The sequence below is a fragment of the Lepidochelys olivacea genome (genome assembly GCF_965140295.1).
Source record: "Lepidochelys olivacea isolate rLepOli2 genome assembly, chromosome: 13".
NCBI classification, from domain to species: domain Eukaryota; kingdom Metazoa; phylum Chordata; order Testudines; family Cheloniidae; genus Lepidochelys; species Lepidochelys olivacea.
Window position 1 is genome coordinate 23,762,265 of NC_140423.1, and position 14,829 is coordinate 23,777,093.

The 14,829-nt window shown below is 43.4% G+C and overlaps 1 protein-coding gene across 1 annotated transcript in view; it reads left to right on the plus strand.

The window, feature by feature from the left end:
- The window catches only part of PTPRT (protein tyrosine phosphatase receptor type T), a 740,652-nt gene that overhangs the window by 194,527 nt on the left and 531,296 nt on the right, over positions 1 to 14,829 (plus strand). Inside the window, exon 2 of the mRNA XM_084646178.1 lies at positions 3,457 to 3,582. Coding sequence (XP_084502304.1) covers positions 3,457 to 3,582 — 126 coding nt within the window. The remainder of the gene's footprint in view (positions 1 to 3,456; positions 3,583 to 14,829) is intronic.

The following is a 14,829-nucleotide window of genomic DNA, read 5'->3' on the forward strand; positions in this document are numbered from 1 at the left end:
TTTTTTATTGACAGGTTTCAGAGTAGCAGCCGTGTTAGTCTGTATCCATAAAAAGAAAAGGAGTAATTGTGACACCTTAGAGACTAACAAATGTATTAGAGCATAAGTTTTCGTGAGCTACAGCTCACTTCATTGGATGCATACAGTGGAAAATATAGTGGGGAGATTTTATAAACACAGAGAACATGAAACAATGGGTGTTAACATACAGACTGTTACAAGAGTGATCAGGAAAGGTGAGCTATTACCAGCAGGAGAGCGGGGGTGAGGGGGAACCTTTTGTAGTGATAATCAAGGTGGGCCATTTCCAGCACTTTACGAGAACAGTAGGAGGGGAAATAAACAAGGGGAAATAGTTTTACTTTGTGTAATGACACATCCACTCCCAGTCTTTATTCAAGCCTACATTAATTGTATCCAGTTTACATATGAATTCCAATTCAGCAGTCTCTCCTTGGAGTCTGTTTCTGAAGTTTTTTTGTTGAAGAATTGCCACTTTTAGGTCTGTAATCGAGTGATCAGAGAGATTGAAGTGTTCTCCAACTGGTTTTTGAATGTTATAATTCTTGACGTCTGATTTGTATCCATTTATTATTTTACGTAGAGACTGTCCAGTTTGGCCAATGTACATGGCACAGGGCCATTGCTGGCACATGATGGCATATATCACATTGGTAGATGTGCAGGTGAACGAGCCTCTGATAGTGTGGCTGATGTGATTAGGCCCTATGATGGTGTCCCCTGAATAGATATGTGGACACAGTTGGCATTGGGCTTTGTTGCAAGGATAGGTTCCTGGATTAGTGTTTTTGTTGTGTGGTGTATGGCTGCTGGTGAGTATTTGCTTCAGGTTGGGGGGCTGTCTGTAAGCAAGGACTGGCCTGTCTCCCAAGATCTGTGAGAGTGATGGGTCATCCTTCAGGATAGGTTGTAGATCCTTAATGATGCGCTGGAGAGGTTTTAGTTGGGGCTGACGGTGATGGCTAGTGGTGTTCTGTTATTTTCTTTGTTGGGCCTGTGCTGTAGTAGGTAACTTTTGGGTACTCTTCTGGCTCTGTCAATCTGTTTCTTCACTTCAGCAGGTGGGTACTGTAGTTGTAAGAACGCTTGATAGAGATCTTGTAGGTGTTTGTCTGAGGGGTTGGAGCAAATGCGGTTGTATCGTAGAGCTTGGCTGTAGACAATGGATCGTGTGGTGTGGTCTGGATGAAAGCTGGAGGCATGTAGGTAAGTATAGTGGTCAGTTGGTTTCCGGTATAGGGTGGTGTTTACATGACCATCGCTTATTAGCATTATAGTGTCCCGGAAGTGGATCTCTTTTGCTCTAATAAATTTGTTAGTCTCTAAGGTGCCACAAGTACTCCATTTATTATTTTTATTCAAATACAAAATTTGAAATGGATTCTTCTGAGGGTTACCCCCAAAGAAAAGTTAATTCATGCTCTGAGGATGGTGACATGGAGTTTTCTGGTGAAGGAAGTTTCATGCTGGTTTATTCCCCTGCTGGTGTTTGTTTAAATGCAAATTGATCTGTTTCCTGTAATCTCTTCCCCTTGCCATGATGCTGAGTAATTATCTCCTCCCCTTGTTGGCCTTATACTCCTATTTACCTTCTCTGTAAATTGTATTCCCATTGTCTCTTAATGTACCTCCAAAATACCTTCCAGAAACCACATTCCTTTGTCTTGGGTGGGGTAACTTTAGCCCTGCGTGGCAGACACACTTTGATAACATAATGTCGAATATGTTTGTAATTTTGAATTTGTCCTCCATACATGATGCAATAATTAAGGCTGCGACTTTGTCACAGAAGTCATGGATTCCGGATTCCTGCGCCAGGCGCACAGGCCGCTGCTGGGGCGGTCTTGGGCTCCCGCACCACCACTGCATGACCCCACTGAGCAGGAGAGTTTGGTGTGGGAAGGGGTTGGGGCACGGGATGGGGTGAGGCGGGCTTTGGGCAGCGCTTACCTGGGGGGCTCCCCAGAAGCAGCAACATCTCCCTTGCTCAGCAGCTAGGTAGAGGTTTGGCCAGGCACCTCTGTGTGCTGCCTCGACCCAGAGCACTTGTTTTGCAGCTCCCATTGGCCAGGAACCACGGAGCCTGCAGGCTGAGGCAGCATGCAGAGCTGCCTGGCCATGCCTCCGCCTAGCACCTGAGCGAGGGGGATGTTGCCGCTTCTAAGGAGCGCCCCCCCCAGGTAAGTGCCACCCAGAGCCCGCCTCACCCCGTCCTGTGCCCTAACCCCCTGCCCCTCCCACACGCAAACTCTGCTGCTGCTGTGGGGGGAGGCGCGGAGCCAGGTAGGGAGCCTGCTGGTCACTGCCCACCCCTCCCCCAGCACCAGCGGGGGTCCCGGGCTGCCCGCCGCTGTCCTCCTTGAGCACCTGAGACGCCCTCCCCCAGCACCCGCAGGGCCCCCGGGCAGCCCCCGCCCCACCCCCAAGTTTTATTCACTGGTATTTTAGTAAAAGTCATGGACAGGTCACAGGCCGTGAATTTTTGTTTCCTGCCTGTGACCTGTCCATGACTTTTACTAAAAATATCCATGACTAAAATGTAGCCTTAATAATAATATCAATGATCAGTATGTTGTTCACTTTCTACTGATGTCTTACATGACACCTTCTAGATACAGGTTATGACAGTAGTGAGCTGGGATACATTGAATGGGTCAGACCAGCTGAAACTCACTACCAGATAACAGTGAGTCCCTTGCTCTCTTGCACTGGGATGCTGTTAAGGTCACAGTATGCTGCAACAACTGTCCCCTCTATGCTGCAGCAAGGTATTATACTATGCCATGGTAAGGGTTGACTTTAATGGGCCCCACTATACAAATTGTCACTTCTTGGTATTGGGTTAAACAGTTGGCTCATCACATCCTTACCTATGGCACTAGAAAGTTAAAAGGTAAGTAAATGTGAGAGATGTGGTCTTGAAATCATCTATTAACCTTGTACTACTGAATGTTTAAAATTGTAAATGAAGGGAGGGCATGACAGTTTGCACAATGAAGCGAAGGTTAACATTTGCCATATGAATTTCTACTCTTACCTCCTATCTGAACATCTGGTTTTCAAGCTCTGTAGCTAGGAAACAGTTATTGTGGTTCAGACCTGAGTCCTTATGCTCATGCCTGAAATGCCAGACTGCTGTTTAAATTCTTAAGTCATGAGGCTGAATCTAAGGTAACAGGCCTAACTAACAGCAGCACAATCAGAGAGAGAGAGAGAGAAAATAAGATTTACCACCCCCCTACACCAAAAAAAAAAAGAGTGGGTGTTTGATATCCAGAAGTCATTCCTGGATACCCTAAAGCAAATACAGAAATCTAATGTGCCAGACATTCATTTTGTTTTTTGTTTTTCTTTCCAGAGTTTATATAAAAAGCACTGATGTAAATGAAATAACATAATAAGACAAAAGTATTTATTTGGCTCTCTTGCCCTCAGGTGGTTGTTCCTTTGATGAACACTACAGTAACTGTGGTTATAGCGTGGCACTGGGGACCAATGGATTTACCTGGGAGCAGCTCAACACGTGGGAAAAGCCAACTATGGATCCAGCTGTCCCGACTGGTAAGTATGGAGCAGGCAGGACAGGAAAGGCCATTGACTGAATGTTTGTATTTGGATGGGATTCCCTGTGAGAATTTTTCTACATGTGAGCTCTGTGCTGACTTGTATGGGTTGGAATTCATCGATTTATATGCATCTGGCTTTTGTGTTAAAAATAACCAAGTAGAGGAATGCATAACAATTAGAAATGGGGAAAAAACTGGGGCAATTTGGCACAACAGAGACATTTGGCATTTTTTTGTCAGACCATGAATAAAGTGTGTTGGATCCATTTTATTTCAACCCTCAGTTGTGGAGAGAGGTGAGTTTCAGAAAAAAATGGTCCAGGGTTTGGTCAGTCTTTGGACCTGATCCGGAGAGAAGCAAAGTGCTTTTTTCCCCAATTGAAGCCAGAGGAGATGAAGCTCAACACCTTGGAGGTGCTCAACACCTTGTAGGATCAGTCTCTTTGGGAAGTTCAGGGATGTCAGACTTTCTAACAGCTCATTACACTTTAACTCTCGTGCTGTGAATTAGCAATCCGTGGTGTTTGGGTATACAGTATAAAGGTGACAAATGCTGGGTCCCTGTGAAGGATGAGAGTATTCTAATGGGATAAACTGGATCTGGACCCACCTGACTAGTCTTGGGTTCCAGGAGACAAATTATGTTCCAGTATTTGAGAATGTCAGTATTTGAGAATGTCATAACATAAGTTAATGATTTATCAATGGGTACAGGCATCCAAGTCCTCTGTTTTCGAGGACATCTAAACTGGAAGTTCTTCTCTGGAAAGTGGTCTGATGCTTCAGCATCACTCCCAGAAGTACTGCTTCCTCTTGGCAGTTAGAATTTGGTAAGCTGGGCTGTCAAATAAGTTATTTCCCAGGGAATAGTGATTTTTGGGTGTTCAAGTTGACACTTTAAAAGTACCTGATTTTCAGGGAGTGTTCTGCAGCCACCTTCTGAAAATCAGCCATGTTAGATGTGTAACATTTGACACCCAAAATCACTGATCACTTTTGATGATTTTGGTCTCTGATCCATTTTGCCAACACGAGAAGTCATTGTTTCTACTTACTGCATTATATTTGGACAAGGTAAGCATGAGAAAAATGGGAAAACTAATCCAGAATGTTGTCCAATTGAGGGATTTTTATCCCTGCAGTGATTAGAATGAGGGGGACCACAGCTCCCACTCCTCTGCTAGAGGAAGAGTAAGGTCCCCAACAGCTCCTTCTTTGGCTGGTACAGTCATAGCTCCTCATTGTGTTTTAGTCTACTTCAGTCACTGGTGTTGAGGCCAATTCTCATCTCTGTACACAGTTGTTGCCATTAGAAAGTAAAAATGCCACAGCAACCACAATGACTGAGCAACTCCTCCATTGCTTCCAGTTTTCAGTTATGCCCTGGTTGTGCCTTGTTTTCAGTTTAGATTGGAAGCTGTCTTTTAGTGTCTGTACAGCACTCACCACACCTGATCTTGGCATGCTACTGTAGTACAAATAAATTGTGATGCCAGATACAGCAGTTTTCCCATTCCAAATGCAAGGAAATATTGCTTTATTTTGGATATAACTGTGCATAATTGTTAGTAAAAGTAGTTAGTAACTTTCTCCTGGTAAGCATGCTATGCAATCATGCAAGACCTATTTTCAATCTCAGACACTTAGGCTTTGGCACCCTAAGTGGGGCATCTTGTTCTGTACTCATGCTGGAAAAGTTGGGCCAAGTATCTCTCTACGTATAGACTTACACACACTGGGGACCTGTATCAGTCCATTTATAGATAACATAACCCTGAATGGTGCGTGCATGTCCATGTACACAAACAAACTAACCTGTACTACACCATGGTATTTTGAATAGCAGAAGAAAAATTAGTACTATACCCTTGTATTTTTTGTTGCCATGATGGTATTTTGGGCCATGTCCTAGCTTTACAGCAGGAGGTGCCACATTGTGTAATCTTTGGAGGCATCCAGAGTCCATGGAAAGAGTGACTTTTACCAGATGGGTACAAGATTTGTTCATCAATAGCACTTTTTATGTCTGCTCTCATGCGGTGGCAAGGTGTAGCGCCATTCTAGTTGAGCCTGCAGCAACATTGCCGTGATTAATACTGTTTTTCTGTACATTCTGTGTCTGGTTTCCCGACCACCAGCAGGCCTCACTGATTTCAGCGGGAGCTGTGAGTGCTCTTCTGAAACAGATGCTTAATCTATTGTGCTTTTTATTTCCATGCTGACACTCGGCTACCAGGGTCTCCATCCAAAGACAACTTTCTGCTCTTTATTCTTGGAATCAAAATGCCCCAAAAGATTCAAATGCTCCATCATCAACGTTAAAGATTTTTGACATTTTATTTTTGATCATTACTAGCAAATAATATTGTTGGCCATGAATACTGTGATAAATTGCCCAAGACTGGAAACAAAGGGCTAAGTTAATTTGAGAATTAAGACCCCAGATGTTGGTTGTTTTATTAAGTAAATAAATGTTATCTTTTAAAAATCTGACTGAGATAAGTCATGGGCTACCCATCCTCAGATTTAGGTAGGACTTCTAGTCCACCTCCTTGTATTGTAGCAGGAGAGATTATAACAAAATCTTCCTTAACTGATGGATGTCTAATCAAGCCTTAATATTCCCAGTGAGGGGGAATTTGCTGCCTTTTTGCAACTTGTTCCACTGACTATCTGAGTTATAAAATTTTTCCTACTACTTACCCTGAATTTTCAATTTTGTGGCTCCATCACATTATTTCTTGTTCTGTTCTTGTTGACTAGTGCGAACAATCACTTTACAACCTCCCTTTATGTTCTATAGACAGTTAAGCCTCCATTTCTCAGGACTCAATGTGACCCAGTCCTTTTAATCTTTCCTCACACAGTATGTCTTATTTCCCTCCCTATGCCCCCAAGCCTGTTTCCATTGCTCTTGCTTTCCTCTCCGCTCTCTCCAGTGTATGCAATGTCTTTTTGGAATTGTTGCCCAAAACTGAACCTTGTTTACCATGCATTTATTCAGTACTCCATAGGGGAGCACTGGCAGGACAATGGTTTCAACTCTATTCTACATGCATTGGCCACAGAAAACAAGCCTATTCTATTGCTTCTCCTTCTCTTCCAGTGCAGGGTGACATGCAGTCTCTGCCCCCTCCAACCTCCCTCTCCCTCTTGAGTACTAGTATTAGATGGTGCTGGAGGAATACAGTCCTTGAGCTTATGAGATGCATGCGTACACCTCTCTCTGTGTGTTTCTTAGAGGCAAACATTTCTGTAAAAAAAAGTGTCCTGCATTATGGTCAGCCAGGCAAAAATAAAAGCCTTTTACCAGACTGCGACACTTGCAGCATTCCCAGCACCTTGGACATGTCTGGCCCAGTAGCTGCTGAATCATAATAATAATGAAAGTATTTAACATTTTGTGGGTTCAAAGCGCTTTACAAGCATTAACTAATTAACTCCAGTGAAAACCTAACCAGGGCTTATTAGAGTGCGGTAATTACTTTAATTGTATTATGTACGATTCCACCAAGAATACAGAATCAATATGGCATGCACTTCTTGCAGCAGTGTCACATTGTTGACACTGATTAAGTGTTAGATTTGCTATTACCCCCGGTTCATTCTGTGGAGCTTTTACGTTCTCCTTTGAGTGATTATGCACATATACATTCCAGTACTGGTGTGTGTGCATCCAATGCCCATGAGTCAGAGACTTTTGCCAGCAGTACCACTAGGCGGCAAGTGCCCCATATCTCTTTGTGTGCCCATCTGAGGGCATAAATGGGACAAGTCTGTCACCTTCCCCTCAGTTCCTTCTCACTGCCTGTTACAAAAGCTGGAGTTCCGCATGGTGTTTCCTTCAATTAGCCAGCGTTTCAAAATTTCCCCACCAGGACTAAAAATCAGAGGGATTTATGCCTGAAAGTTCGCCTTCTGAAAGAGGCGTTGCATCCCATGTCAGAACTGAGTCCCGACCATGATGTAGCGGATTCTGAATCCATGACAAGCACCCCTTCAGCTCCCCACAATTCAAAGTGAAGGTTTGATGCTGACAAGCACTTAAAGCCTTGGTTTTCTCCTAAAAGGACTTTCAGTAAGTCCTCTGGTACCTTTTCAAGGCACCACAGACAGCATTCACCGGGCCCATCTGAGATTTCACTGTAAACTCATGCTCCTTCGGGGCTATCGAGACCAGTGTCTTCACCTTTACCAGATCCTTCTTCATCATTCCAGTCAATCCAGTCTATTTCAGCACCGCCAGATGAACACTTACCTTTTTTGGTGTTCTCCACTCTGTGGGCTTTCTTGCTTGCAAAAGATCTTTTTTGTCTCCTCCTACCAGACTCTCCATTGCTACAATCAACTCTGGTTAGGGGAACTTCAGTGTCTGCAGCCCCGCCTGCATGAGCAGCACCTTTGGCATCGTCAGCAGACAGCAGCATGTCTCTGCACCAGCATGCCAGCAGCGCTCACCTCATTGGCATGCTGACTGCTTCGACCTTTGCTTTTTTTGGATCCCTGGGTGTCTCCCCTACCCAGATCACCTCAAAACAATAAGGGACCTCTCCTCCCTTTTCTGAAGAAACTTATATTTCTTCTTTGGACTCTGAAATGGAGGAATCTGCATCACCTTCATGATCTTTTAAATCCTCTTATAGATCTTGTACTAAGGTTACAGGTCCTAAGGATGAGGAGTGGTTTTCTAATAAAGACGCACCAGTATGGTGTCCCTCACTATGGGTGTCTCAGACATTGCAGTATCCCCCATGGCCTTATTGGTCTTGGGTTGCTCTGAGGCTATCTAGAACGCCATCACAATCACAGTCTAGGAGGTCTCCCCCTCAGGTTCAGGATTCTGTCATCATTCCTCCACCCACTGAATTGGACCCTGTGGAGGAAGGAGAAATAATGGAGGAACCCCTAGACGTTGCCCCCTGTTATTTCATCATCTTGGCCAAGTGAAGCCATCACCCCAGAATTGACATCTGCCCTCCAGGGGACTTCAGTGTCTTTCAGGACCTGATTAGGAGAATGGCCACTTCTCAGCCTGCGCTCTTAGGGCTTGTGCAAGAAACCCTGCACAGCTTCTGTGTTGTTGTACAGATCCCTGGCCTGGGAAGGGTTGTCCACCCCATTAATGAAGCTTTGCTAGAGCTGGTGAAAAGTCTTTGACCTACCCCGACCTCTGTACCACCTATGGCCAAGTTATCAAGTCCCTCAGCAGCACTTTGATTTTTAACCAACAGTTTCTGATATCTTGGTGGTTACGGCCGCTAATGAGCAATCTGAACAGTTCTATCCTAAAGCTGCTCCCAAAGACCAGGCTTACAACAGACTGGATTTACATGGCCAAAAGGCGTATTCCACCACTGCTTTTCAAAGAAGAGTGGCCAACATCAAGTAGTCCTGTCGAAATATACCTTTATTAATTTCTTTGCAATTTCTCAACATGCTGAAACATTGCCAGAAGAATGAAGGGAACAATTCCTGGCTCTGGTTTCAGAAGGGCAGCTGACAGCCTGAACATCCCTTCAGGCAGCTATTGATACCACTGATATGGCTTTGGATTCAAAGGCCACCACCATCTCCATGAGTTGCTCTTCCTGGCTGCAGGCTTCTAGCATTCTGAAGGAGCTCCAAAAATGATGAAAGATATTTGCCCTTCGCAGAGTCTGAACTATTTTTTTCAAAAAAAGACAATGTATTCACCCTGAAAGATTATGCCATCACTCAAACCTCTCATGATGATACCAACTGCAGCATGTTGGCATTACAGTTTCTCTTCAGATGATCCCAAGTCCCTCCACCTTTTAAGGGAACTGCTAAGTCATCACCTGCAGTGGAATGTATGTGAACACAGTCAGGCAAGGGAGAAAAAATCGTTACTTACTTGTACAGTAACTATTCTGATTTTTCCACCTTCCCTGCTGCTTTAGACCTAAGCTACACAGCAGTGCGAAGGAATGAAGAGTGGAGAGGCTCATTATCCGCCTAGTGGTTCTGCTGGCAAAAGTCTCTGACTCGAGTGCATTGGGCACAAACAAACCTGCAGTTGAATGTGTATGTGCACAACACACCTCGAAAAACTAGTGTTACAGTACAAGTAAATAACTCAAACAGATTCCCCCATGGGTGTCAATCAGCATCACTCCATTAAGTCCAGTGGACCCTATCTGAGGATCTGCTCCTGTGTTCCTAATTATCCACTTCCTGTAAGTAAGTTGGCCCAGAAGAATGGATCTCCTTTTGTCTCTACATGCATGCTAATTTCCTATAAATATAAATATTTGCCCATTATCACAACTATTGCTGGTTGATCTGCTTTTGGATTTTAAGAAGTAGGAATCCTATTTGTCTAGGAAATAGAAGTCTAGTTTTATTTTCTAAAGAAGTTAGGTGAAATATTTGCACCAAAATTTAAGTGCTCAGAGTTGAAGCATTTTCACGTTTTGTTGCAATGTCAAAATTGGTCTGAGTATTTTTTCACAATAAATAGCCTATTGTCTCTGAAAATGGGACTCATTGTTGAGCAACATTGTCTTCATAGTGAAAATGGGCATTTTGTTTTCTTTCTTTAAGCCCAATTTCCGCTTGTAATTTGACCAAAAAAAACAACAACAAATTTTGGAATGTGCAGAAAAGAAGGAAGCAAAATTGCAGGAACCAATACTGTTCTGCATTTTTCTATAGTTTTTGTTGTTGTTTGGCAAAACCTTAATATTGGGCCGTATTTTAAAAGTTTGGTTTTGGAGCTGCACCTGCAAAAAACGTTTTCATTTCTTTTTGTCACACTGCAAAAATAGTGAGCTGTTTTGTTGTCTGTTGCTTTTCCTCCAAACTGGGCTTCATTCATCACACTAGTGCAGTTTGTGTCCCCCTACAGCAATGGCAGCTGCTTCACCCAAGGGGCAGATTCATCCCCATAGAAAGGCACACAGCGTTTGCTGTACCACCTTCCCCTTTGGATCCTGATGCAAAAGGTAGCTTTAATGTGAGACTAGGTCTCTGCAGAAATACTATTATTGGGAGCTGCCTGGAGGATACTCTGATTCGCTGCAGGGCTAGCTTAAAGCAAGCTAGGGTATGGCTACACTGCGATAAAAAACCTGCCGCACTGAGTCTCAGAGCCCAGGTCAGCTGTCTCAAGTTTATGGAGTTTGGGCAACAGGGCTAAAACTTGCAGTGAAGATGTTGCAAGGTGTCAGAGCCAGGGCTTCAGCCCAAGCCTGAACGTCTACACTGCCATTTTAGAGCCCTGCAGCCTGAGCCCTGAGAGCCAGAGTCAGCTGACTTGGGCCAGCTACAGCCATGCCGCAAGTCTCTTATTGCCGTGTAGATGTATCCCTCAGTACATCCTCACATGAGTCCCCTGTGCCTCACCCCTCATTTGGAGTGGCAGAGGCCTCCCAAACAAGCTGCTATGTGGCACAGCCTGCCACTGCTCCTCTTTGTTCCGATTGGGCCTCTCTTCTTCTGTGAGAGGAGGAGACTGGAGAAAAAGCTTCCTCCCCTCAGGTGTGGCAAAGGTAGGGCAGGGGTACCTCTCTCCTCCCAGAAGGGCAATTCTCCTGTTTGAGTGACAGTACATGACTTTCTGGGCTTCTACAGGGAAAGCACACATCAAGGCGATCGTCCACCAAGGCTGCTCGAGTAATCACCCAGTTGGAACACTCAAATGTGCAGTTCACACATGTGATTACATACCATCACATGCACGATTTAGAGCCAGCAGAGAAAATTTTCCTTTGATTTAAACCCCACTGGCTTCATTAGCATTGAGTGAGGTTTAATTTAGGAGAGCATTTGGTCCATTAAGTCGTCTTGCCTATCCCCATATAGAGAGTCCATTCCATTGGATTCTAGTAGGATATACCATATCTTTTGAAAGCTCCCACCCAGCCCTTCCTGCTGGGGTTATCACTTCACACTGGTGTCCACTGGCAGATGAGGAGGAGGTTCTTCACTGGATGGGAAACTGGTGCTAGGCAAACTACATACATAGTACATCTAAGCACAGTTCATTCATTTGTTTTTGCCTTTTTTCTTCATGCTGGATTGATTGGATGCCAACAGGAGTTCAACACAACATTTGTACTTTTCAAAAGTAATGCAATATAAATTAACATTTTCTCATGTCTGAGTATTAATTCTTGCTTACAAGGAATTCCACAAACAAACTTGTTAAAAGAAAAAAATTAGAATCCTACTGTGTATATGATGAATCATGATGCAATTTCTCATCTGCAACGGGGAAAGAAATCTGCCTCGGCTGTCTGTATGTGGTGTGGTTTTTATTATTATTTATCTTTTTCAAGGGAAATTACTCAGGATGAATCAATTTTTCCCCTACCAAGTAAATACATTAGTTCACAATTTTGATATTGAAATAAAAATTCTCAGCCTTGAATTCCAAGCTAAATTGGATTTCTCTGGAAGCACACAGCATTCACTAATACAGGGACAAATTCTCTGCTGAAGTAATTTGGCACAGCTCCATCTAAATGGATGGAATTGTGACAATTTACTCCAACAGATAATTTGCATTTTACTCTCTGTTACTAGAGTCCCATCACTCTCCCTGTAAACCTTGTTTGTTTTCTCTTAGTGCCCCACCTCCCTTTACTTCCAGCTGGGAATAAAGACAAGTGGCATTTAATTCACAGACATCTTCATTAGCTAACATTAATGGGCTAACTTAAAATTTCAGAAGAAAAATCCTCTTGTCTCTTCATCCTGTTGTGTTTAAGTATTACAGGCATTCCCAATGAATGCCTGCTGAGCCCTTTGCCTTTCATACTGTGTGCTGTAATCGGTACAAAGGGCCAAATTCACAGCTGGCATTTAAGTCATTGGCAGTGTGCATGTTCTTGCCAGCAGTGAGTTTAGTTCAGTGGTTATCTGAGAGAATGAGCAAACATATTGTGTGCAGTGTTAAAGGCTTTACTGGCATGGATTTCAGATGACCAAAGGAGTTTCAATAAAAAATTGTGTGCCAGTTTACCATGTATTCTACAGAAAAGATATCTTCTCTGGTGTTTTTAGGTCTCTCCCCCTAAATACTGGTACTTTATGTATTTTTCACCCTCTAAAGCCAGGTTCTTCTAATACATAGAGTTCAGTAGTGCAGATCCTAGAGGAAAGGGGGAAAAAAGTACAATATATTGTAGAAACAATATTGTTTGATTAACCCTCAACCACATTAATGGGATAATATCATACCCAGTGAGCATATATGTTACCATAACTCATGAATGAGTGGCCTTCCAACTATGCTGTTTTAGGACATTGTCACTGAAGCACGTGTACACAATTCAGAGAAAAAAATTTGCACGAAAGACATTTCTGTATCAAAAAAACGTATGTGGGGTACATTTGTACAAATGTGTTGTACTGTTATCTAATATATTTAGTAGTTCTGTATACACATTTGCTTCTAGTGAGAGTATCTTGTACAAGAATTGTGATAACTATGTCTCCTTCCCTAAGCAAAAGCTGGTTTTTTACGTAAATGTAATTTGCATATGCTAATGTATTTGTGGGGGTAATCCTCAGGAGCATATATGTTACAATAAATTATGGATTAATGGCCATCCAACTCGCTGTCTTAGGACATTGCATATACTAATTGATAATGCATTGCAGTGACAGCGGTTGCTGCATACAGTCACCCTAAGGTACAAAGTACTCCAGAGAGCTTGGTACCTTAAAATCCAGGCTTTTTAGGTCTCCTCAACACAGAGTGGACAAATGCTGCATCTCTTGCCTAATATCCTTGAAGGGATTTTCTATCTAGATATTGTGCTCAAACACTGCAGATGCAGGAGACTCTTGAGGGGATTTGCAGTGTTGCACAATTCAAGATGACGAACAAACAGACACAATATTCTGCTTCTGACCTTATAAAAATGATTTGAAGTTCTGAAAGTGAGTCATGCTGTAATGACAACGTATTGGATGATCGTGACTTTGTGCTAGATCATGTTGAGAGTTGCTCTGAGAAGTAAAACCACGTTTCCATTGATTGTTCATCAAGTTCATCCCCGATAATGAGGAGCTCCATGTTACCAACACAGCAGCTACGTGGAGTAAATCCTGCAGCCTTCATAGAGTAGGGAGGACATGCGTAGGCAGGAAGTGCAGCACTGTGGTATTGGGTGAACCAAGCCAACTTGCCACTGTCCCCAGCATGGACTGTGTTTCCATGAGAGGCAAGAATGGTAGAATGTGGTGTTTGTCTCTGCGAGTGGTTCATTGCAGACCATGCCAGGACATTATCCATGAACAGTCAGGAGCAAGAGGTGATGCTCAAAAGGATACATTGGTAAAAAGCATTGGCACTTTTCCTCACAGAAGACATTTTCCACATTGTGATAAGAGATAAATTTAAAGAGGCAGATTGCATATGCTGAGAATGGAATGACAGCAATTCAGACAAAAACAAGGAATGGAAACTGCTTGACCAAACCAAGATGAAAGCATACTCTGACCTCCTAATTCTGGCTGATGTGTATCAGGGAATCATAAAGGCCTGGAGGGATTATGGAATCCACACTCAGGACGTCACTTTTTTCTGGGCAACAATGAGCTTGTAGCGATTCAGACTATCACTTGGCACCTGCAATTTGACAACAAAAACTTGAGAGAAGAATGGAGAGCATCAGACAATCTGGCTACATTTTGTGATGTATAGAGAGTGTCTGTACAGCAATTGTTAAAGGTTTTATTCTCCTGGAGCAGACATAACTGTTGATGAGCACCTGGTGCCAAAAAAGGACATTGATGTCTAAAACACAGTATATTCCAAAATACGGCAAAATATGGTATCAAGATCTGGTGGTGGTGTGATACTGTGACATCGTATCCTCTGAATGGAGAGGTATACCTTGGATCCACAAACCCGGAAATCCTGGATGCCCCATCATCTTGGGCATTGGCACTCTCACTGAAGGACTGTCCGGATATGTGGACTCTCTACTCAGACCCTATGCCACCAGCACTCCCAGCTATCTCCAAGACACCACTGATTTCCTGAGAAAACTACAATGCATTGGTGATCTTCCAGAAAACACCATCCTAGCCACTGTGGATGTAGAGGCTCTCTACACAAACATCCCACACACAGATGGAATACAAGCTGTCAGGAACAGTATCCCTGATGATGCCATAGCACAACTGGTCGCTGAGCTCTGTGACTTTATGCTCACGCACAATTATTTCAAATTTGGTGACAATATTTACCTCCAGACCAGTGGCACCG